This window comes from Leopardus geoffroyi, chromosome C1, assembly GCF_018350155.1.
Source record: "Leopardus geoffroyi isolate Oge1 chromosome C1, O.geoffroyi_Oge1_pat1.0, whole genome shotgun sequence".
NCBI classification, from domain to species: domain Eukaryota; kingdom Metazoa; phylum Chordata; class Mammalia; order Carnivora; family Felidae; genus Leopardus; species Leopardus geoffroyi.
In genome coordinates, this window is record NC_059328.1 from 12,308,645 (window position 1) to 12,332,107 (window position 23,463).

The 23,463-nt window shown below is 59.6% G+C and overlaps 1 protein-coding gene across 1 annotated transcript in view; it reads left to right on the forward strand.

Moving 5' to 3' along the window:
• The window catches only part of PADI1 (peptidyl arginine deiminase 1), a 38,018-nt gene extending 14,555 nt beyond the window's left edge, over positions 1-23,463 (forward strand). The window contains exons 2-16 of the mRNA XM_045475816.1: positions 3,433-3,613; positions 4,763-4,835; positions 5,438-5,499; positions 6,817-6,934; positions 7,077-7,202; positions 8,548-8,720; positions 8,870-8,973; positions 9,973-10,096; positions 10,483-10,590; positions 11,418-11,569; positions 16,809-16,953; positions 17,748-17,841; positions 18,872-18,951; positions 19,698-19,823; positions 22,300-23,463. Of these exons, the coding sequence (XP_045331772.1) occupies positions 3,433-3,613; positions 4,763-4,835; positions 5,438-5,499; positions 6,817-6,934; positions 7,077-7,202; positions 8,548-8,720; positions 8,870-8,973; positions 9,973-10,096; positions 10,483-10,590; positions 11,418-11,569; positions 16,809-16,953; positions 17,748-17,841; positions 18,872-18,951; positions 19,698-19,823; positions 22,300-22,533 (1,900 nt within the window). The 3' untranslated portion in view covers positions 22,534-23,463. The remainder of the gene's footprint in view (positions 1-3,432; positions 3,614-4,762; positions 4,836-5,437; positions 5,500-6,816; positions 6,935-7,076; positions 7,203-8,547; positions 8,721-8,869; positions 8,974-9,972; positions 10,097-10,482; positions 10,591-11,417; positions 11,570-16,808; positions 16,954-17,747; positions 17,842-18,871; positions 18,952-19,697; positions 19,824-22,299) is intronic.

The window sequence follows — 23,463 nt, forward strand, 5'->3', positions numbered from 1 at the left end:
CACAGAATCGGAAACAGGCTCCAGGCTCTGAGCCATCAGCCCAGAGCCTGACGCGGGGCTCGAACTCACGGACCGCGAGATCGTGACCTGGCTGAAGTCGGACGCTTAACCGACTGCGCCACCCAGGCACCCCAACTTGAATGTGGCTCTTGATGGAAGCCTCTGTACCACAGAAATTGGCAAAGGCTACAAACCAGGACTCACATTTATTGCTTTATTGATGAAGGAAAGGAGATCAATGCAGATTAACTTTAAAGGTGTGTTAGGTTGAGATTAGCACAAAAGGGGGGGGGGGAAAAGCTGTTAGTCCAGCATTAGCTGACTCAGCAAAGAGGTTGCCCGAGGCACCGACGGAGTGAAAGTCTTCACTGCTTCCCTTCCATTTTCTTCTTCTTCTTTTTTTAATGCTTATTTGTTTTTGAGACAGAGAGAGACAGAGCATGAGCGGGGGAGGGGCAGAGAGACAGGGAGACGCAGAATCCGAAGCAGGCTCCGGGCTCCGAGCCGTCAGCACAGAGCCCGATGCGGCGCTCGATCCCGTGAACCGTGAGATCGTGACCCGAGCCGAAGTCGGACGCTCAACCGACTGAGCCACCCAGGCGCCCCTCCTTCCATTTTCTTCTTGGACACAAATGAAAACATCAATCCACATTTATGTCCCTGATTAGTGGCAGGTCACAGGGACCACAGGGAGACAGAGTCGGACAGCAAGCACACTCAACTTCGGAGGCGTTTTCCTGTAAAGGAAGGGAGCTGAAGAGACGATGGCCCCTCCACCTCAGGCAGATGGGTCAGAGGCAAGAAGCGGAGGGAGAAATTCGGGACGGCCCAGTCCTGTCCCCATCTTGTGAGCACCAGGTCATTCTAGGGCCACACACAGGTTCCACTCGGACGTCAGAACGCAGAGCCCAGGCCCCAAAGCCTGGCCCCAGGGCTCAGAGCCGGAACTCTGGAGATGGAACCCCCAAATCGGCCTGACACCCTAGCCCCTCCCTCCCAGGCTGTCCAGCCCCCAGAAATGTTGTAAGGCTGCTGGGCAGTGACAAGGGTCCCTTGAGGACAGTGATGGCGAATCTGGGTGGGCTGCGGTCAACTGTGTGGGTGCAGGTGCACAGTGGGGAGGGAGGCAGTTTGACGGGGGCGGGGGCGGTGCTTAGGCAGTCGGATGGAGAGCAAGGCGCACAGAGAGTCAAGCGGTGCCGGGGAGTGACTGAGACACAGGCTAGGGACTCTGAGCCTGCGAAGGGGAGGGAGAACAGGCAGCCCTGGGCTGTCCAGGGGGGATGGTGAGGGCTCCCCCTTCAGTGGCTGCGGAGCTGGGGGCTTCATGGGGTTGGGTGTGTTAGGGGAGGGAGCTGGCAGGTGGGCAGGAGGAATCCCCGGGCTGCTGGTAGGGGAGTCTGTGGTGGGCGCAGTTCTCAGTGATGACAAAGTCTAGGGTCTGCCCTGGGAGAGGGTGGAGGACAGGGTCGCTGGGGAAGAAGGTCAGGCACTGGCATGCCTGGTGCCGGCCCATCACCCACCTGGCTTCTGAAACTGTAGGTAGTGGCAGACGTCGGCCCCCTCCAGGAATGAGGGCAGAGTGACAACGATCTGGAAGTGACAGGGAAGAAAGAGCACGCAGGACCCCCACCCACCTCTGGGCCCGGTCGGGAGGGAGTGAGGGGGAACTGGCCACCGTTGAGAGGGCTGCGAGGGGACGCTGCCCACTGTGGGGAGCAGGTTTCTGAGGCTGCAGGAAGGTCAAGGAAACACTCTGAGATGAGATGAGCCCCCCCCCCACCGCCCCGCACACCTGGTGGCACATGGGATGGTCCGGGAGTGGGGGCGGGTGGGAGGCGGGGTCAGATCAGAGGGTGAACATCCGGGGGTACTCGGGTTCCCGTGCTAACTGTTTAAACGAGGACGAAGGGCGTGCGAGATGGGGGTTCCCGAAGGTACCATGGCTCATGGGGACGAGTGGGGGTGGCGGGGGCGGGTCTGGCCAGCGGCCTGCAGGGCTCCAGTCTCTTCTCTGTCCCGGCTGCCTCTGAGAAATGAGGAGAGTGATAACTGCCTTGCAGGGCCGTGCTGAGCATCAGGGAGCCAGGCACTGAGTGGGACCTGGGGTTCTTATAACTACAACCCCCATCAACATTGTCAGTGGAGGCAGTTTGATGGGCACCGGTGACCGTGGTGGCGGTTTCGGAGGGGTGTCTGGTTTCTCCAGAGGGTTTAATATCTGGCTGGGTTCTCAGCAGCCCAGGAAAGGATAGAGGCAGGACCCCTCTGGCCCAGCATCTTTGCAGACAGGTGGACGTCTGCAAGTGGACTTGACCTTGAGCCTTGAGGCTGATGGCTCTGTCCTGGGGAACGGCAGGGAAGAGCCCTGACATGTAGGGGGACGGAGAAACACTGATGCATAGTTCTGTTGTTCAACTTCCCCTCTAGGGTATGGGCTCCGCGTGGCCAAGAGCCTCATGGAACCCTGGGGCCTAGCTATCAGAGTGGAGTGAGAGGGATAGGGTGGAGGGGGAGAAGGTGGGGGCAAGGTGCAGCATTAAATGGAGAGATGGGGGGCTCACTGAGAAGGCGACCTTTAAGCAGAACCCTGAAGAGGGTAAGGGAATGAGCCCTGTGGATATCTGGGGGAAGAGCATCCTATGCAGAGGAAACAGTCAGTGCAAAGGCCCTGAGGCAGGACAGACTGGCAGCTTCATGGACCAGCAGGGAGGTCAATGTGGCTGGAGCAGAGAGGATGAGGGGGAGCAGAGTGGGGGAGGAGAAGGTCAGGGAGGTGGCAGGGGGCACATCACAGGGGGCCTGGTAAGCTACTGTGGGACAGGAGCCACGGCTTTTGAGCGAAGGAACAGCACAATCTGCTCAAGTGTGCTGTGTGTGGAACAGAGGGGGCACGGGTGGGGCCAGGGAGACCAGTGAGGAGGCTGCCCGGCCGTCAGGTGGTGACAGGTGGATGGCCAAGTGGGTTCCCTGTTGGGTTGGAGAATTTGCAAGTATCAGAACGGGAAGCCTTGGGGTGGGGGGTGGGGTCTCCAGAGGTTGGCGGTCTCCGCTCTCTGGAGCCCCGGGGACCACTGTCAGTGTGCAGGGGTTAAAACCGTGGCTCAGCTCCATGCCCCGCTGCCTCTTGGATTCCACCCGGGGTCCGCTGAAGGGGCCCTGTCACTAGAGCCAATGCTCTGCTCCAACCCCTCAGGTTACAGTCGGGGAGACTGAGGCCAGAGGACAAGGTGCCCAGGGCGGGGTCCTGGGGAATCAGTGGGGAGCTGGGATGGAGTCCAGGCTGCCTGATGCACAGCTGGGCAGGTCTCCTGGCCAGTGGCAGGTTAGGGGGTGCTGAGGCTTGTGTCGCTTGGCTGCCCCAGCCCCCACCACCCTGCTGCGGCCTCCGTCCTGAGTCCCCCGGAAACTGCCCTCTCTCCTTTCTATCAGTGATGTGCCCAAGGGTGCCGAGACCTTCGGGGTCTCCGGGAGCCCCGGAGTGGAGGTGTTCGTGATCTATGACCCAGCACGGGTGACAGTGCCCACAGGCAAGACCCGCTGGCCCCTGGACGCCAACGTGGACGTGACCGTATCCGTGGACGCGGCCAGTAAGGCCTTACATGATCTCAAGGTAAGCGACCCCCCCCCCACCCTCGTCTCCATAGTCAGAGGCTGCATCTCCCAACCCCCACGCAAGTTCAACGCCACCCACGTATCACCCTCTGACACCTCCGTCCACGTAACGCGTCCCGATCCAGCTCCACAGACACCCCGCACACGCAACGTCACACGTACACGCGCGGATGGATACGCCCATAAAAAGAGCCCGCCTGCGCGTCCCCTCAAGTTCACAAGCACCTCCCCACTAAGCCCCGTGCCCGGCCTACACACAGACCCGGAAACAAGCCCCCGTAGCGGGCGGGACCCCGCAGCAACACCACGGGCCCACGCATGCGCGCGTGCACGCAGACGCAGGTGCCTTCCTGGATGTGTGTGTGTCCCCGTAGCGAAGGGAGAAGGAAGGCTTCTCTCCTTCACGGGTCACGCCCTCGTCACTCACCCCCGGGCACCCACGGCACGCACGGCGACCCACTGGGTCACTGACTTGGCCCTTTCTCCCCGACAGGCAAGAGGCAGAGGCTGTGCGGCTGTTCTCCCCCTCCAGAGCAGGGGCCCTGGAGCCTGCCAAGGGTTCAGATCCTACCTCCTCTGCTTCCTAGCTGCATGCCCGCAGTGGGGGGGAGGGGGCCGGAGTGGCCCCACTGTGGATGGGCCTGGACTCCTGGGGCCGTGTTGGGGGCCTGGACTCCCTGGGTGGAGCCCTTGGCGTGCGTTCCGGGCCATGGGAGAAGCCGTGACCGTGGGCTTTTATTGGGGGGATGTCCCATTTTCCAGATGAAGACACAGAAGGCTAGACAGGCCGAGTAACTTGCCTCCGTCAATGGCGTCGGCGGCCCCTTCCTTCCCTCGTCCTCTTTGACGTCTCCACGGATTCCCGAGGGTCTCGTTGCTCCCTCTGGGATGCGCCCCGCACGGCCGGGCCCTGCTTGCTTCCTCAGCCCGGCCCTGGACCGGGGAGCCAGGCACAGCCTCTCTAGCCGGGAAGGCAGCCCTGAGTCCAAGCCGGGAGACTGTGAATCTTGGGCCTTCTGCGGCGGGGAGCGTCTTGGGGTGCCCAGGGGTCCCCACCTCTCAGCAGGACCGTCCCTCCTACTCCCTCTGCCACTGCCACCTCTGAAGGGGTGGCCGTGCTGGCTCAGGGCTGACGATGTCCCCACAGGTGAAGGTCTCCTACTTCGGGCGGCAGGAGGCTGGCGCCCTGGGCCATTGCGTGCTTTACCTTACCACTGTCGGTAAGTACTGTCCCCCCCCCCCCGGCTCCCCTATATCCCCTCCCCCCTCAGGGGAACCCCTCAGTGCAAGGCCCGTGACCATCTTCCTCCACCAGCAAGGAGCTTCTTCAGAGGCCTTCCATTCGTTCTAGAACCTCAGGGACGGAGACCCAGCAAGACTTAGGGCCACCAGAATCTAGAAACTGCACTGCCCGCAGGTCACCAGCTAGACCCACCATAGGGCTCCTTTCTCTGGAGGCCTTTCTCCCACATGTCACGCTGTCGGAACCCCAAGATTCCCTGAGCCACGAGCCGCCCTCGGCCAGAGCCCGGGCAGCAGGCTCCGAGGACCGCAGAGCCAGCACCTAGAAGCCGGGCCTCGTCCCGACTGCCAGAGTCAGGGCCGCCCGGAGCATGCACTTCAAGAGCCCGAGACTGGGTCCCTCCAATATCCAGAACCAGGGGGCGCGGCCACACGGCCCCCCGGCCTCCCAGGCGTTGGGTATGGTCCCCAGAACAGGGCTTCCTGGGTCTCATGAGCAAAGCTTGCCTCTGCCGGGATGTCATGGGTCTGACGACGGGACCGGGTGAGCCCCTGGCAGCCCCACTCCATCCCTTTTCAGACGTGTCCCTGGACGTCGACACGGGTCGCACGGGCAAGGTGAAGAGGAACCACGACGACAAGGTGACAGTCTCCTGGCTCCCCCAGATGGCGCGGTCGACAGGCAAACCCGGGGGTGGTGGGTCCTAGGGTCTGTGGTAGCCGAGAGTGTAGGGAACCCATGTGGGGACCTGCCAAACGGGCGCGGGTGGGCGTCACTTCCACCGTGCGACCGACATGCTGCGTGACTCCCGTGAGACCCTCTCTGAGCCTCTCTTGTGCCACTTTGGAGTTGGGATTGGGTCTTTTGCTTGATGCGCCTTCTATTTCCTTGGCTGTATTTGGACCCCCAAACGTGGTAGGTGCATCATAAAAGGTCGCTGAGTGACTGACTGAGGGCTTCTGACAGAGGAGGCTGGGGCGACAGCCTCAGTTAGACCCCAGAGAGTGAGGAGGAGGGTGGCGTGAGTTCAAGACATTACCGCAGGGCAAGTATCTGGAAGCCATCCTGGAAGGGTAGAAGGTATAGTTTATAGGGAAAGACCCTAGAGAGAAAGCCTGGGCCACAGGGACAGGCTTTGAGGACAAGACGGGGAAGGGTAGCCATGGATGGCTGCGCAGGTTGTTCACTGCACAAGGTTGCTTGGCTAAGCGGGTGAGTGGGGCTATGATACAAGTCATGTCTAGTGCCCAGCACAGGGCAACATTTACCCAGAAAGGTGGACAGAGTGCCATATGGGTTAGCAATGGCCCTCTGAAGTCCCCCATAGGAGTTTGAATCTGACCTATGGGACTTAAGGCTCATTTCCCAGAGCGTTTCTTTCCTTCTCTGTGAAATGGGGCAAGTGAGCCCTGCCTTGTGGGGTCTGGTGGGCATTAAGTGGAGGTGTGTCAGGGAGAGCTGCGACCAGAGGCGGGGCTCCAGCTATCTTTCCCACCTCAGCTTAGACCTCTTTGCAGGGCCTGCAGGACTGAGGGTAGGTGCCAGAGATGTCTATGCGACAGGGCCCAGGACAGTGCTGAGACGGAGAAAGTTTCCCTGGGATTGTCCAGCCCCATCAAGGTCAGGGTGAGGTAGCCTCTGTCCAGGGCCAAAGCTCAGCAGGTTGGTGGAGGTTGTTTCTGGATATGGCGACACCACCCTTCCTCCCCCAGTGTGATGGCCGGGTGAGGCCCCTGGGTATGGTTGCCCAGGTTGTTCACTATACAAGAGTGGGGTGGATCTGGGTCTAGACACCTGAAACTCCAGTCCCCACATCTACGATGCCTCTTTCAATCTTTAAGCAAACCCAGAATACAGCAGTCTCCATTTTAAAGAAGCAGCCGGCTCTAGCCAGCTCCAGAGCCCCTTCCCAGGCCATCCGGGTCCCACTGACCCCCCAGTCTCTTGTTTTGCCACAGAAAACCTGGCGCTGGGGCCCTGAGGGCTATGGGGCTGTCCTGCTGGTGAACTGTGACCGGGACAGTGTCGTGTCCGCGGGGCCCGACCTCACCAACAGCCAGCTGGCAACACTGGATGGTGTGTGACTGGGGTGTGTGTGTGTGCGTGGGGGCGGGGGGTGTCCAGGGTAGTGGCGTGGGGTGGTGGAGGCTTGCGGGGTGGAGGGGGAGCCTGTGGGTGGGGTGCAGGGAGAGTGGTCTCCAGGTGCCACTCTCTCCAGACCTGCAGGACATGTCCCCCATGGTGCTGAGCTGCGACGGCCCAGACAGCCTCTTCGACACCCACAAGCTGGTCTTGGATGTGCCGTTTTCTGATTCCAGAAGAGTGGGGGTCTTCTGCGCTAGGGGTGAGTGGCCTGGTGGGGCTGCTTTCCCCCCTGCTCCACTCGTTCTCTGCTTCCCAAGCTCTTTTCTTCTCTGACCCCTGTCCCCGCTCCCTTCCGGCATCTTCCATAACCGGCATCTTCCGGCATCTTCCGGCATCTTCCAGCGGTTCGCCGCATGTTACCTAAGAAGGAGGGTCCGAAACGAGTCCCGTTTTACAGAGGGGGCCAACTGAGGCTCAGGCCGTCAGTGCTGACGGCTCAGAGCCTGGAGCCTGCTTCGGATTCTGTGTCCTCCTCTCTCTCTCTCTCTGTCCCTCCCCTGCTCGCGCTCTGTCTCCCTCTCTCTCTCTCTCTGTCTCACAAATGAATAAACATTAAAAAAAAAAAAAAGTTGGGGCGCCTGGGTGGCGCAGTCGGTTAAGCGTCCGACTTCAGCCAGGTCACGATCTCACAGTCCGTGAGTTCGAGCCCCGCGTCAGGGTCTGGGCTGATGGCTCAGAGCCTGGAGCCTGTTTCCGATTCTGTGTCTCCCTCTCTCTCTGCCCCTCCCCCGTTCATGCTCTGTCTCTCTCTGTCCCAAAAATAAATAAACGTTGAAAAAAAATTTAAAAAAAAAAAAAAAAAAAAGTAAAAATACATAAATAAATGAAGGTGAAATTCACATCGTACAAAATTAACCATTTGAAAGCGGATAATTCAGCGGCCCTTGACACGTCCTCACTGCTGTGCGAACACCACCCCCGTCCAGTTCCAAGACAGTGTCATCACCCCCCAGGGAAAACCTCATACTTCTCAGCTGTCACTCCCCCTCCCCTGCCCCCAGTCCTAGGCAGCCATTGATCTGGCCACTTTCTGTCCCTACGGATCTACCGATGTTGGAGATGTTGGACATTTCTTGTCGACGGAATCATCCAGTATGTGGCCTTTTGCGTCTGGCTTTTCACTCAGCATAATATTTTCAAGGTTCGCCCACATCGTAGCAGGTGTCAGCGCCTCATTCCTTTTTTTGGGTGAAAAACATACCATTGTGTGGACATACTATATTTTGTTCACCCATTCCTCCGTTGAAGGGCATTTGGGTATTTTGCACCTGTTGTGGCGCCTGCTTTTTATCCCCGTATCTGACTTAAAGCTTATGCTGATCCCAAGAGATGCTGCCAGCCGTTTTACAGGCGAGGAACGGAGGCTCAGAGAGGTTGAGTCACTGAGCCAAGGTCACACAGCTTGCGCGTGGCCGAGCTAGAGAGGAGCGGCCAAGTAGATCTAACATGAAGGCGTAGTCGGCGCGGCCCTGGATTCCGGGCCTCTGGTGTCCTTCCTCCCATCCTTTGTCCCAGCACTGGCCCCTGACTCTGGCTCCCCCTAGGTGGGACTTCCCTTGAGGACTACAAGCAGGTACTGGGACCTCAGCGTCTGTCCTACGAAGTTGAGCGGCAGCCGGGGGAGCGGAAGATCAGCTTCTTTGTGGAGGGACTCGCCTTCCCCGACGTTGATTTCTTGGGGCTGGTCTCCCTCAGTGTCAGCCTGGTGGACACGGGGGTAGGTACCGTGCCGGTGGCTGGGATGGGGGCTGAGGGTTTGGGGGACCAGTCTGGAGTCTCCGGGGCCGGGCTGGCTGGGGGCTGGGGGATCTTGAGGCCTGATGGGGCTCCCCGCAGGGCCCACTTAGTCCTCGTTTCGCCCCCCAGACTCTGCCTGAGGTGCCCCTCTTCACAGACACCGTGGCCTTCCGCGTGGCCCCCTGGATCATGACCCCCAACACCCAGCCCCCCCTGGAGCTGTACGCGTGCAGGTGAGGCCTCCCCCTCCTGCGCGATCCCACCATCTCTGGACCGGTAGAGACAGGAACAGAATGCCCTGTCCAGGGCTGGGCCCTCACTCACTGAATGGATTCACCGAGGGCACCCACGGGCGCAGGCTGGGTACGGGATAGCAGCAGGCTGGCTTGGGCCGGTTGGTTAAGGCCCCCAGCTGAAGTCACCGGCTCCAGCTTTAGCATCCCTGCCTCTACCCTGTCCTGCCTGTAGCAGCCCTGGAACAGCTCAGACTTAGTCCGGGCGGTGAGACCAGGCCCTGTTCGGGCAGCCGGAGGTTGCGGGAGTCCTAGCCTCGCTCTGGCGTGGGGTGCTGCGGGGCTGAGGAGAACACGGGACCCAGCTGCTGGTGTCTGCCGTGAGCCCCGGCCCAGCCTGGGATCCTAGTCCTGTGTGGCCCAGAATCCTCGTCAGTCCCCTCATGGACAGGTGGGCCTTGATGGGCGAGGCCACTCGAGGCCCCTGCGTCAGAGGTCAGACCAGTGGGAAGGGCCGCAGCTGACTTGGAACATAAGTCACAAGGCCGGGATGGTGTAGAGAAACAGGTTTGCTCTGTGGGTGTTTGGAGGGGAATTCTTTCTTTCCGTTTGCTCACGAACCCCACCCTGGCTCCTTTGCGTAGGCCAAAGGGGCAGGAGTAGAGGGGGCTCCTTGCCCCCTGGCTGCCACCTTAACCCAGTCCCCGGGGCCACCTCCTCCGTGGCCGTCACCTGGTTTTGGTGGCCCGCCTTTGGGCTCCACCCACCTGGGTGCCTTTGGGCTCCACCCACCTGGGCGCCTTTGCACTCCACCCACCTGGGCTTGCCCCGCCCCTTGCGCCTACCACCGGATATGATCTGGGGACATCACCTGCCTTCTCTAGGGCGGGGGCTGTGTTCGAACCCCGAAACCCAGGGGCCACATGGGGTCCAGCGCCGACTGGACCCAGGCCACCGCCAGAGGTCACTATTACGTTCCCCTCTCCCTGGGTTTTGCAGTGTGGTAGACTCCCATGGCTCAAATAAGAAATTTCTGGAAGACATGTCTGACCTAGCGTTGAAAGCCAACTGCAAGCTGGTCATCTGCCCTCAGATTGAAAATCGAAATGACCGCTGGATCCAGGTGGGTGGCCTGGGAGGCCTGAGCCCCTGTCCTTCACCCCGACTTCGGGAAATGGAGCCTGCACAGCTCTGGTCTCCCTAGAGAAGCCAGGACTCGGTCAGGGCAGGGGGGTGGGGGGCGGGGCGGGGCGCAGGCAGCTTCCGGAAACGCTTCCCCACTGCCTGTGTCACTCCAGTCTCTCCTGTTCCCTAGAATGCTCGGGTCCCAGACAGAGTCCTCTCCCAGTTGGGGTCCCAAGAGGCCTCACCTCCGTCCCTGGCCCCTGTGCCCCCAGGTCTTGGGGGAAATCTGTGGCACCGCCCTGAGCGAGGTCTAGGGGCGGGGCTCACCGTGTCAGGAAAACCACGCCGGGGATACCACTGTGATCTCTTCCTCTCCCCTCCTAGGACGAGATGGAGTTTGGCTACACCGAGGCCCCTCACAAGGCCTTCCCAGTGGTCTTTGACTCTCCCCGAAACAGAGGCCTGAAGCATTTCCCCTACAAGCGGATCCTGGTATGTGGCAAAGGGCAGAGGGGAGGTCCCTTGGGTGGCTCTGTAATAGGACCCTGTAATCAGTCTTCCCTGGTCCTGGTCCTTTAGCGGGGGCCAAAAGGACACAAGTGGTGGGGAAACGGGGAGTCAGTGGGGGGATTGGGACAGAACATGCAAATAGCATGCAAACAACATGCAAATCCTCCTCCCCCTTCTGGGTGGGGCAGGCCAGCAAAGTCGTCCCGGGGAACCCTTCTCCCCCACCGGGGAGTCGACAGAGGGGTCAGTCCTGGGGAGACCGCCTCACGGGGGAAATGCACCAGTAATGAGCCCTCATGACTCTTGCTTTTACGAGGTGGGGCCTCTTTGGGGGTAACACATTTTTTCTGAACACCTACTGCGTGCCAGGCCCCATGCGGCCTCTTCTGCGCAGGCTGGGGACAAGAGCAGCCCCGGCAACCGTGCGGCCCTGACTTTACACGGTCACTCATCCAATCCACAGTCCTGTGGCTAGCTGCTGTCTTTATCCCCTCTTTCCTGAGGCTCAGAGAGGTTAGGTAACGGACCCCATGCCACCCAGCTATGGCACCAAGGTGCAAAACCAGAGGGGCTGTCTCCATACCCCTACTTCCAGGCTGAACTGCCTTTTGAGGTGGGCCCAAGGCCTGCAGCCTGTTTACCCTAACCCCCACCGCCAGGACAATGCCCGTGTTAGGGTGGGGGCTGGGAGGGAGATGCCCGGGAACTTGTGGGCACACAGAGCAGGGGCAACCCCTGCCAAGAGCTGTCGCTTCCTGTCCTAACTGACCCCTCCTTCTGGGGTGGGGGGCTTGCTGGTCCTCCCCTAGGGTCCCGACTTTGGATATGTAACCCGGGAGATCCTCTTCGCTGGTGCCTCTAGCCTTGACTCTTTCGGCAACCTGGACGTCAGCCCGCCCGTCACGGTGGGCGGCAAGGAGTACCCGCTCGGCCGGATCCTCATCGGCAGCAGCTTCCCCAAGTGAGAGGCCCTGGCGGGGGGTGGGAGGGCGCGGGGACCGCCGTGGCGCCCACCTGTAGCTCCCTCACCACCAGTACGGGTCTCCAGGCTCAGGGGTGGTCTTAACTCCCACGCTCAGTCCTGGAGTCAAAGACCCAGAGTCCTGGAATGTTAGATTTAAAAGGTCATAGAATCTTGGGGGAAAACTCAGAAACGACTGACCCACGGTCTCTTGGCCTGCCTAGTATTTCGTGAGCGTAATTAGTCACCGACTCCGTATGTGCGGGGAGGCCTTCCATAAAATCCCAGATTTTCAGCTTCTTTAGAAACACTGGGGTTCTGGGGAGGTGATGTGCCAGCTGGAGCAGAGGCAGGAGAGGGACGGGTTGACCTCTCCCAGCAGGAGGTCAAAATAGCTGCTGTTCTAGCAATAGCTTAAAAAGCCCCGGGGTCACCCTGTGGCTACCGGTGAATGAGTGGCTGGTCAGGAGACCCGGGTGACAGAGGTGACTTGGTGGGTGCCCGCCCCCTCCCGCCCCACCCCCCGACAGCTGTCATCAGGCAGGGAACAAGGTGCCCAGGATTTAGTGCTCAGACAGGTGACAGTATCCTGCTGAATGGGTCCCCACCTTGCTGCGGGCCACCACAGAATGGGGTGAGCTGTGCGGGGATCCTGGTGGGGTCCTCTGTTTCCCGCCTGGAGATGAAGCCCGCTGGAGGCACCGGAGCCACCTTCTCATCTGTGTGGGGTTGGCATGGAAACCAGGTGAGCCCAGCTTGCCCCTCCCCCAAGTCCCCAAGCCCCGACTGACTATTTAGAGCAGCCAGGCAGTCATAGGAAGGTCACCCAGCCCCTAGTTCTGACCCTGGTGGCCCCAGGGCTCTGGATCAGGTGAGGCGAGGTTTCCTGGCACCAACCGCAGGCACGTAGCCGGGGGCCCGGGGCTAAGGTCGGCTAGAGCAAGAGGAGTGCTCACCTTGGCGGTGACTCAGGCTCAGACACCACTCTGCGATCTGATCCTGCCCACAGCCCTGGAGGCGGGAGGACGCCGGGGCCTCTGGGTAGAATCCTGGACTTCGGGGATGGACCCAGGAGGAAGGAGCACAGTTGGACTTGGGTTTGAGTCCTGACCCTGCTGTATATACTAGCCATGTGGTTTTGGGTATACCCGGCACACAGTAGGTGCTCAGTTAATTCATTTGAAGCAATTTATCTCATGCCTACTATGTGCCAGGCACTGTTGAAGATACTAGGGATATACATCAGTGTGCAGCAGATACTTTATCAAATGAACACATTAGTTTATAGTCCATGCCTCAGTTTCCTTGTCTGTGAAATGGGTCCATTAAGAATCTCTGGGCTGGCTATGAAATCAGCACCAGTGGGGATAAAGAATCCCCCACTAGTTTAGGTATTGTTTAGCCGGGCCCCTAGCAGTGGGTCTGCTTTGAAGCAGGTTGGAACTTATCGGACAGAAGTTATCGATCACCTACTATGATTTAATTCTTAGAGCCGTCCTACGGGGCTGGGACGATTGTTATTCCCATTTGACAGATGAGGAAGCCGAGGCTCAGAAAAGTGGAGTGAGTGCACTCATTCACGCATTCGTTTGCCAATTCAGTGAATATTTACTGAGACTTCCCACAGGCCTAGATAAAAGAAACAATCTAGAAGCTCCCAGGGTCAGAGCAAGGACTAGGGATGGGACAGTGGGGGCCTCCAGTGCAGCTGTGAGCCAGTCCATTGACCATTGTATTGAAAACCAGGAACAAGGTCCTTGGTAAACAGAAGGGGTCCTGAGGCTCAGAGAGGGACAGCTACCGGCTAGGACCGCACAGCGAGTTAGTGGAATAGTCAGGACCCAGGTCTCCTCCCTGGACTCCCAACAAATGTAACCCTCTGTCCTGTGTTCCTGTCTCGGCTTCTTTCTGGCCTTGGCAGTGAACAAACAGACAACCTGCATTCATTCTAACAGGGAGAAACGGACAGTAAGCAAACTCAACAAGGAAGTAGATAATATAGTGTGTTAGATCAAGGAAGCCCTGGTGAGAAACTGCCATTTAAATAAAGTCCTGAAGGAAATGAGGGAGTCAAAGATGGGGGTATTTGGCGGGAAAGCATGCAAAGGACTGGCAATGGCCAGTGCAAAGGCCCTGAGGCAGGAGTGTGGCGGAGACATTAGAGGAGCAGCAAGGAGGCCTGGGGTTTGGAACAGAGTGAGCATGAGCAAGGAGGGGCTTGATGGGAGATGAGTTCAGAGAGCTTAGCAGGGCAGAGTTCAGATCGTGACCTGGGCCTGTTATTTGTACGGACATCCGAGAGGAATCATGGAGATTAAGCAAGATACTTAGTGCGAGGAGCCTCAGGCAGGCACACACTAGGTGCTAAGTAAATGTCACAATCATTCGCTGAGCACCTAGGTCTGTTCTCTGCCTGCTTGGGTTCTCCACAGTCAGCTCCCCATAGTTAAAATCATCTTTGAGCAATTCTGCCCCCTAGTGGTGGCTTTGATGTGACTTGAAGAGCGGGTCTGTCCCATCACCCCCGCCCCCACCAGCCTCCAGGCAGAGGGCAGCACAACGCGGGGCTCTGTCCCTTCCCCAACCGAATGTGTTTCTGATGCCTGCCACTCTGCGCCCATGAGAAGTTTCTGGAGTCCAGAGCTTCTCCACCATCTCGCCGTGTTTAAGAACTCTTTTTAAATTGCCGGCCCTCTACCAACATAACAGAAATACAAGAAAAATAGTTAACACACTCTTATTCCCCAAGTCAAATCAGTGTTGTCATTTGTCACTGTTTGTCAGGTCTCCCTTCTAATCTTTGTCTATGACATATTTGAGTGATAGAGACCAGGGATTATTACACAGCTGTTCAAAAAAAAAAAAAAACAACAACTTTTTTTTTAAAAGCATTTTGACAAAAGCTGTTCAGAAGCACATCATTCACAATCATTCGCTGAGCCTCTATTATGTAAGAGGTGCCGGGGATACAGCAGGGAACGTAGACAGCATCCCAGCCCACCCGGAGCTTACATTCTGGTGGGATGCCAGACAATAAATGAGATATCAAATATGCTAGCTGATACCAAGAAGAAAAGTAAATCTGGGAAGGGGGTTGAGGGACGGTTGTAATTTTCAAAGGGCTCGTAGAGAAAGAAGGTGACATTTGAGTTAAACCTGAGGAAAGGTGGAAGTGAGCCATGACAGATGGGGAGTGGGCGACAATTCCTGGTGCAGAGAACGGCATGTGCAAAGGCCCTGAGGCAGGAATGTACCTGGTATGTGCAAGGGGCAGCGGGAGGCCAGCATGGCCAGCACGAAGCAGATGAAGAGGAGGGTGGACCGAGGGAGGTGGTAGGGATGGGTAGGGGCTGTGCGGGTTGTCGTGAGGAATTTGCTTTCACAGTGAGGGAGAGGGAAGTGGTAGGAGGGTTTTGTCCGGAGGAGGGAGACGATCTGACATACTTAAAAACTCTCCATCCGTTTAGACTGCGGGGGAGCAAAAGGGTGAAAGCAGAGAGACCAGAGAAAGGGGCAAGCCGCTAAGATTATTTAGAGGAGGGGGGTGTCTGGGCCAGACGGTGGCAGAAGGGGAGGAGGGAGGGGCTGGATGGTGTTCTGTTTACGGTAGAAGGCACCAGATTCGATGCAGCCTGGGGAGCTTGTCCATGACAAGCAGGCAAGGTCAAGGAATGTGATGCCCTTTTTGGTAAAACATATTGAAAGAGGAAATCTCTATGCATACGTATGCGTGTTTCCTCATGGCTATACCTGTGCCAGGGGCAGGTGGCACGTGCCCAGAGTATATAACACATTGTTCTGACTTTGGAAAAGTCACCCCCTTGAACTTCCGGGGCCTCAGCTGCCTCATCTGTGAAATGGGGACATGGCCTTGCCTGAGGCAGGGTCGAGCTCCACACAGGCGCAGGCAGCTTTGGGTAACGACTCCTCCCACAGCTCTGGGACCCCGGCTCCCGAGACCTGCTCCCTGTCCTAGGCCACCCCAGCCCCTCCTTCTGTTAGTACAGGGTGGTTTGCAAATACCCAGAGCTCATTTCGGGAACTGCTGGGGACGAGACAGACCATGTTGAACACAAAATGATGGCGATAGGGCTTCTCTTGCGCATGAGTCATTATCATTTTTTTAAGTTTATTTATGTAGGGGCGCCTGGGTGGCTCAGTCGGTCAAGCGTCCGACTTCGGCTCAGGGCGTGATCTCACAGTTGGTGCGTTCGAGCCCCGCGGCGGGCCCTGTGCAGACAGCCCAGAGCCTGGATCCCGCTTCCGATCCTGTCTCCTTTTCTCTGCCCCTCGCCTGCTCACACTCTGTCTATTCTCTCCACCAAAAATAAGGATTTTTTTTTTTAATTTTTTTTTCAACGTTTATTTATTTTTGGGACAGAGAGAGACAGAGCATGAACGGGGGAGGGGCAGAGAGAGGGGGAAACACAGAATCGGAAACAGGCTCCAGGCTCTGAGCCACCAGCCCAGAGCCCGACGCGGGGCTCGAACTCACGGACCGCGAGATCGTGACCTGGCTGAAGTCGGACGCTCAACCGACTGCGCCACCCAGGCGCCCCTCCACTAAAAATAAATACACATTAAAAAAAACAAAAAAAAATAAAGTTTATTTATTTATTTAGAGAGAGAGAGAGAGAGAGCCAGAGAGAGAATCCCAAGCAGGCTCTGCCCCATCCGTGAGGAAGCCGATGTGGGGCTCGAACTCACGGAACAGTGAGATTATGACCTGAGCCAAAACCGAGTTGACGCTTAACTGACTGAGCCCCTCAGACGCCACAAGACCCCTCCTTGTAAACAAGCACCGCCCCCCCCCCGAGTCTGCCCCCTGCGTGGTCCAGGCCCCACACTTTGGGAAACTCTGGGCTAAGGGAGGGGTTCCCCAGGTGCTGGTCATGTTTTGACCCAGAGACTGGGCATCCTGGGTAAAGAGTCAATGTCTCTGAGTCCCGGGACGGGAGGTGAGGGTCTTTGACAAGCGGAGCTCTCTCATTTGACTCATTTTAGTGGGCAGGAGCGGGCAGGGCCTTGCCACCCTTGGTGTAAGGAGGGAATGAACTCTCTGGAATGATGGTCCGGAGGGACAGTGAGTTCCTGGGAGCACCTGGGGGCCGGGGCCCAAAGATGACCCGTTCAGAGGGCTGTCGTGAGGCTTGCACAGAGGTGGGATGCTCAGGAGGGGCCTGCAGGGAGCCAGCGGCCAGCAGGCACTGGTGACCCTGCTGTCTCCCTCCTGGGCCAGGTCCGGTGGGAGGCGAATGGCCAAGGTGGTGCGGGACTTCCTCCAGGCCCAGCAGGTACAGGCGCCCGTGGAGCTCTATTCCGATTGGCTCTCCGTGGGCCACGTGGACGAATTCCTGAGCTTTGTGCCCACCTCGGACCAAAAGGTGCGTCCCTTCTCTCTGAGCCCCCTCTGCTCCTCCCCGATCTGATGGGATGGGATAGGGCAAAGCCACTTGAAATCAGCTCCCCACCCGTGTCCGTGGTCAGTTCAGAGTCCGGGCGCCCGGGGAACCAGGCGGTGTTTATCAGAGGGGGCTTCCTGGAGGAGGTCAGAGCTCAGCTCCGGAGGGTACTCGTCGGCCCCCCTGCTCATACGCCCGTCCTCACACTTGCTGGGCGTTTGCCCTGATCCAAACCTCTCAGCCTAGACCCAGGAATGACACGGATAGTAATTGGTAACGTTCGGCACCTATGATGTGTGTGTGTTTTAACTCATTTGATCTCCCGACACTTCCGTGAGGCGGGTACGCTTCTCGCCGACCCCATTTTATAGATGGGAAGACTGAGGCTCGGAAGGGCAGTTACTGGTAGGGCAAGACCCAGACCCAGACAGAGGGCTTGGGACCGCTCGGCTGCCACCACTTTACAGAGAGGGGCCCAGCCCTCAGAGAGCACGCAGCCCGGGGGGGGCGGCCTCCCAGTGACCAGTGACCGAGTTCCCCGGAAGGCAAGTGAGGAAGGGCATCCAGGCAAAGAGGTTATCTTGGACAAAGGCCCCAGGGGTGCGAACCAGCTTGGGGGATTAGGGGATGCTGCCCGGGGGTGCTTTGTGGCTGGCGGGTGGGACTGAGCGGGAGAGGGGAGCCGCCTGCGTGGTCTGGCCTCCTCCCGAGTTTGGGGTCTCCTGCATCTCGGGGAGAACCCGTCCACCGAGCCATTCTCCCTTCCTCTGTGCCAGGGCTTCCGGCTGCTTCTGGCGAGCCCCATCGCTTGCCTCAAACTGTTCCAACAGAAGAAAGAGGAGGGGTACGGGGAGGCGGCCCAGTTTGACGGTGAGTGCCAATGACCCAGTCGCCCCGTGCGTGGGGCCTCTGCCCTCTGATCGATCGCCAGCCCTGAGCACCTCTCATGCCTTTCGTGGCTGCGCTCTGTTTACGGGCCCTTCGCCTCGCTTGGATCCCTCAGCTCAGAACCGGCCATCACTAATTCTCCCAACACCCTCACCTGGGAGCTAAGGATGGGCACTGTCCCTTTACTGGGCCAAGGCCGGGAGGCCAAGAGGCCGGTGGATGGCCCCAGGCGCCCACAGAAGGTGACATTCTCAGGAAGAGCGGGCGGCTCCTGGCCACACCCCAGGAGAGGAAGACAACTGGAAAGACATCCCGTGCACACCCCGCGGGATCTCGCCCCCGCCCCCTAACCCCTTTCCCCAGAGGCTCAGAGAGGGGTGGCGTGCCCAGGGCTGTCACCAGGATGCGGCAGGGCCAGGGGCTCGAGAGTGGCAGGGGTGAGAAGCCAGGTGGGTGGTCGGGGCCCCTCTGGGGACCTGCCTCTGGGGCTTGCCAGACTTACTCAGGACCTGGCTGCCCCCCCCCCGAGCACCTCCCCCTTCCCCACCACGGACCTCAGTGTTCTCATCTGAGAACTGGAGCACTGGAAGGGACGTGGCAGAGCTTCAAGACCTGGGTTCAAATCTTGATCTCGCTACTCATGGCTGGGAGATCAAGGTCGCGTTCTAAACCTCTCAGTGCCTCGGTTTCCTCTTCTCTGAATTGGGGGGGGGGGTGATAATTACCCCACCTGGCGTTGTTTTAAAGATGAACGATAATTTAGGAGGGTGCCCAGAGCATGGCGGGTGCTCAGTAATGGCAGCTCTACCGTGATCATTAGGCCCCCGAGTTGGGAGTCCTTTCCCGAAGAGTCTGGGCTCCATCACCAGGAATTTCTGGCCATACTGGCAGCCAGACCCTGGGCCCAGCAGGGTCTTGGGTCTCCGGCTTTCTCTATCCTTCAGCCCCCTGGCCCTGAGGAGGCCCTGGGCGGTCCTTCCTGAGCCCTCATATTGTCTTCCTTCTCTCGCAGGGTTAAGACACCGAGTGAACAGAAGCATTAATGAGATGCTGGCCGACAGTCGCCTCAGGAGGGACAGCCTCTACGCGCAGGTGAGGATATATGGCCATGCTGCTTGCTCTTGGGGGGGGGGGTCCCCGTCCTCCCAGGGGAAGCAGCCCCGGGACTCGCTGGGGTGGAGTGGGAGTACGGGGCTCAGCCCCAGGCCTCGGCCGTGAACGCACAGTCTGACGGAGGAGGCACAGAGGAGCCCCCAGGGAGCTCCCGGTCTGATGAGGGGAGATCCAGCCCTGGTCTGGGGGAAACGATGAGTTTCCGGAGAAGCTGAGTGAGATGAGAAATTGGGGCCCCGTGGGGGTGAGGGGTGGGGTGGGTGGGAGTCAAGGGGATCCGGCAAGGAGGAGACCGGGTGGGAGGAGGTCTCCGGAAGGGGCAGGGCTGACGCCCGCCACGGGCGGGGTGCAGGGCCCGGCGCAGAGGCCCCTCATGTCTCCTGCGTGGAGCCTGGCACCTTCTCCGAGATGGCTGAGATGGACAGACGTGTGAGCCGCGCTGTGGCTGGGATGGGGCGGGGGGCCACAGACACTTTTGGAACCGGAAGCTGCCTGGGTCCAAATCCCAGCTGTGCAGCTTCCTAGCTCTGTGCCCTCGGGCAGGTCCCCGGAGCCTCAGTTTCCCCATCTGCGGGTGGGCAGTGGCACCCAGCTGTTGGAGGACCCGAGGAGCGCGAGGGCGAGAGGGCTCTGCACGGGGCCCGGCACGCAGCCGGCGTTCAGCGAGCGTGAGAGCCTCCCTGGCTCACTGGGCCCACCTGCTGCCTCTCCTCCTGCCCCCCCAGAAATGCATCGACTGGAACCGGGAGGTGCTGAAGCGGGAGCTGGGCCTGACCGAGCGGGACATCGTGGACATCCCCCAGCTCTTCTTCCTGAAGGGCTCCCACGCGGAAGCCTTCTTCCCTGACATGGTGAGAGCGCAGAAGCGGGACGGGGCACTTCCTGTCCCCGGGGCCCCCTGGCAGGGTCCGCAGGGGTTCCGCCGGGGGGGGGGTCTCCACTGGGGCGATTTTGCCTTCCAGGTTTTCTTGATTTGTTTTTCTTGCCACAAGGAGGGAGGTGGCTACTGGCATCAGTGGGTGGAGGCCGGGGATGCCGTTGAACATGGGTCAGTGTCCGGGGCGGCCCCCACCACTGAGGGCTTTTTGTTTCCCTCCCAAGTCAAGACAGGAAGCCTGTTTCGGTTTCAGCGTTTCCAGCTCTCACTCCGGGGGGGGGGGGGGGGCCCAGCCGCCTGCTCTGCTCTGCACCCCACCGGCTGCTCCCCGGTGCGGCTCCTGAGGCGGGCAGGCGGGCCCACGGTGGCTGCCTCCCTGGCTGTCATTAAGTCAGGCAGCTGACAGCCGATGCACAGCTGTGATGTCACCCGTGTGGCCTCTGGGAGGGGCCCGGTGATGTTATCGGCTGCACGACCATTAACGCCTTTGGGAAGGGATGTCAGGCTGTTGGCCCCTTGTGGCTTGGTTGCCCAGGATGGGAGACCCTCCCTCTTCAGCCTGGGGCCTGTAACTGGAGTGTCCCCCCCCCCCCCCCCGCCCCGGCACCGGCACCGGCCAAGCGAAGGGTTGGGAGCGGGTCCCGAGGTCCTGATTGGAGGCACGGTGACAGGGCAGGGTTTCCCTGCCGGGACCCCGCACTCCTGACTCCTCGCTGCGGGGTCTTGGCAGAGGCAGGACCTCGGCTCTACTGATGTCTGGTCCTGACTCCTTTGTCGTGGGGGCCCCGTCCTGTGCATCGCAGGATGGCGGTGGCATCCCTGTCCACTACCCGCTGGGTGTCAGCCGCTCTCCTCTCACTGTGACAACCGAAATGCCCTGGGGCCCGGATCGCCCTGGTTGAGAACCGACCCTCCAAGGCGGTGCTGCCTGTGAGAACTTTCTCAGACGATGGAAACGTTCCGCGTTTGCACGATGGGACAGGGGAGCCACCAAGCCACCTGTGGCGATGGGGGTCTTCACATGTGGCTAGTGTGGCCGAAGGATGAACTTTATACTTCTGTTTAATTTAAATTTCGACAGCCACGTGTGGCCAGTGGCTGCCCCATTGGACAGGGGGGAGCTGAGGGGGCGGCCTGGCTCTTGTTCTGGCCAGAGCCCATGACCTTGGCCGGCCCTCTCTGGGCGGTGGCCTTGCCCACACCGGCTGGAAGCCCCCCTCTGTGGGAATCTCTCAGCTCCCACCCAGACCCTGCTGAAGGAGCCCGGTATGTCCTCACGGGAAGAACTCAGTTGACCCGTTTGTCAGATGAAGAAACGGGCCCTCAGAGGAGAGTGGTTGACTCCCCTGAGGTCATCCAGCAAGTGAGTGGCCTCCAGGCTCCTGAGTCCTCATGTGGGAAGAAACAGACCTGGCTCCCCTCCCTGCCCTTTGTCCCACTACTACTCAACACGTTCTGGCCCCTTAGGGGGCAACTGGGTAGCTCAGGGCGGAGGCCATGGGACTGACCCCAGAGGACCCTCCAGGGTCATGTTGATCCCAGCTGTGGATGGCCCTGCAGGGCAGTCTGGAGGGCGAGGGGCCAGAGCATGGAGAGCGTGAGGGCACAGAGCCCAGGGCAGACCACCCCATGCTGAGATGACCCAGCCCTCCCCTCCAGACAGCAGGTTCAGCGTATCCCCTTTGAACACCAAGGACAGCTCCTCTGGCCACCCATCTGGGGCCGAGGTTTTCTCTAAGACACTTCCATACCTTGCCCCGGGGAGACGTCCCTTCCCCAGTGTTAGGGCCCCCCAGCCGGGGAAGCAGACGCGCCACTGGAGACACAGGCGCCCCCAAGGGCTCCCAGCCCCTTGTCCCAACTCCTCAGCTCCCCAGGCAGCCACCGTGCCACACTCTGGCAGCATATGAAGAGCATAGGTTTGGGCGTGAGTTGGCCCCACGTCAAAGCTCAGTCTCCCCATTCTCTGATTGTGTGGCCTGGATTATGTCACTTAACCTTTCCCTGCCACCGACTCGCAGGGAGGCTGTGAGGCATAGTGATGGCGTATCTGGCGCACAGGAGATGTTCGGTAAACTGTCACGACGATCAGGGCTTCCGGGGAGAGTGAAGCAGGCTGTGCACTGCACAAGTGCACCAAACCTAGAAAGACATTCACACCATCGACCTTGTAGATAGCTGCTGTACAAGGTTTCTGGCAGAGGAAGGTAAAATCTTGCCCTGAATTGTCCCGACCACTGTCTGATGGATGGAAGACAGCGTGGGAGGAAGGGGTGACTTTCATTCGTACAGAGTTACCATGCATGTTACTGGCAGCCCTATTTCTTCTCTTCAGGGACCCTAGTTTTTGGGGCAGCGCCAGTCCTGGTGGCCCGGGCATGCTGGGGAGGGTGGGTCGGACCTGGGGATGGGTCCCCTCTTGTCTCCCTCTTGCCTTCTCTCGTCTACAGGTCAACATGGTGGTCTTAGGCAAGCACCTGGGCATCCCCAAGCCCTTCGGGCCCATCATCGACGGCCGCTGCTGCCTGGAGGAGAAGGTGCGGTCCCTGCTGGAGCCCCTGGGCCTCCGCTGCATCTTCATCGACGACTATTTGTCCTACCACGAGCTGCTGGGGGAGATCCACTGTGGCACCAACGTGCGCCGGCAGCCCTTCTCCTTCAAGTGGTGGCACATGGTGCCCTGAGCCCCCCTCCACCCGCCGTCCTCTCTGCCCACCTGCCAGGGAGCCCCACCGGGGAAGGGGGCGAGGAACTTCCACCCGGCCCCCGTCCTCGTGGGGGAGCCTCGGGCGCTTCTCCTCGAGTGCCTGCGAACGTGCTGGCCACCGCAGGCCCCGGGACGCAGCGACGGACGCCCACACCCTCACCTCTGGAGTGGCCTGCACAGCCCGAGAGGGACCGTCCTCATTCCTCCCTCCCTCTTCCCGATCCGCCACTCCCAGAGGTTCTGGAAAAGAGCAACGGCCTCAGCACGTTCAAGGGCAGCCGCGCGTGGCCGCGGCTGTGCCCGACTTTGAGTCACTCTCCCTCTGTTCTCCTATTCCTCTCGCGGGTCTGCACCGGGAACGGCATCCATGGGGCCTGGGCTCAGAGGCAGGGGCCTGGGTCCAGGCCGTCTGTGGTTCTTGTAAGAGCAGGTGCAGGGAGGCGAGGCAGCCTCTTTTCCCGACCAGCTGTCCTCTCCTGCAGGGGACCCTCAAGATGTGACCTCCCAGCACCCCTCAGCCATATTTATAGAGGCAAATAAGGACGGGAAAACCTAGCATGTGGGGGCCTGCTTTAAAAAGAAAAGGCAACAAAAACCCTTTAATACCTGACTCCGTCCTCAGAAGGGTGCTTGTTACCTGTTGAGAAGGCCTTTAATTACGAGTGCTGGCTGCTTCTGCCCCGAAACGCTGAGAGGCCAGAGAGAGGCCTCAGGAGGGCACACGCAAGGAAGGCTGGCAGGCGGGAGGCCAGGATGGTAAAGGGGGCCGAGGCATGAGGACAAACGGTGGGGCCTGGCCTCTGTGTCTTAGGTCTCCCCACTTCCGATTCTGGACTCTGGATGTGAAGGGGGCTGGCCGTTCCAGATGTCACAGGGGATAGGAGCCCAGATGTTAGAAGGGGGGGGG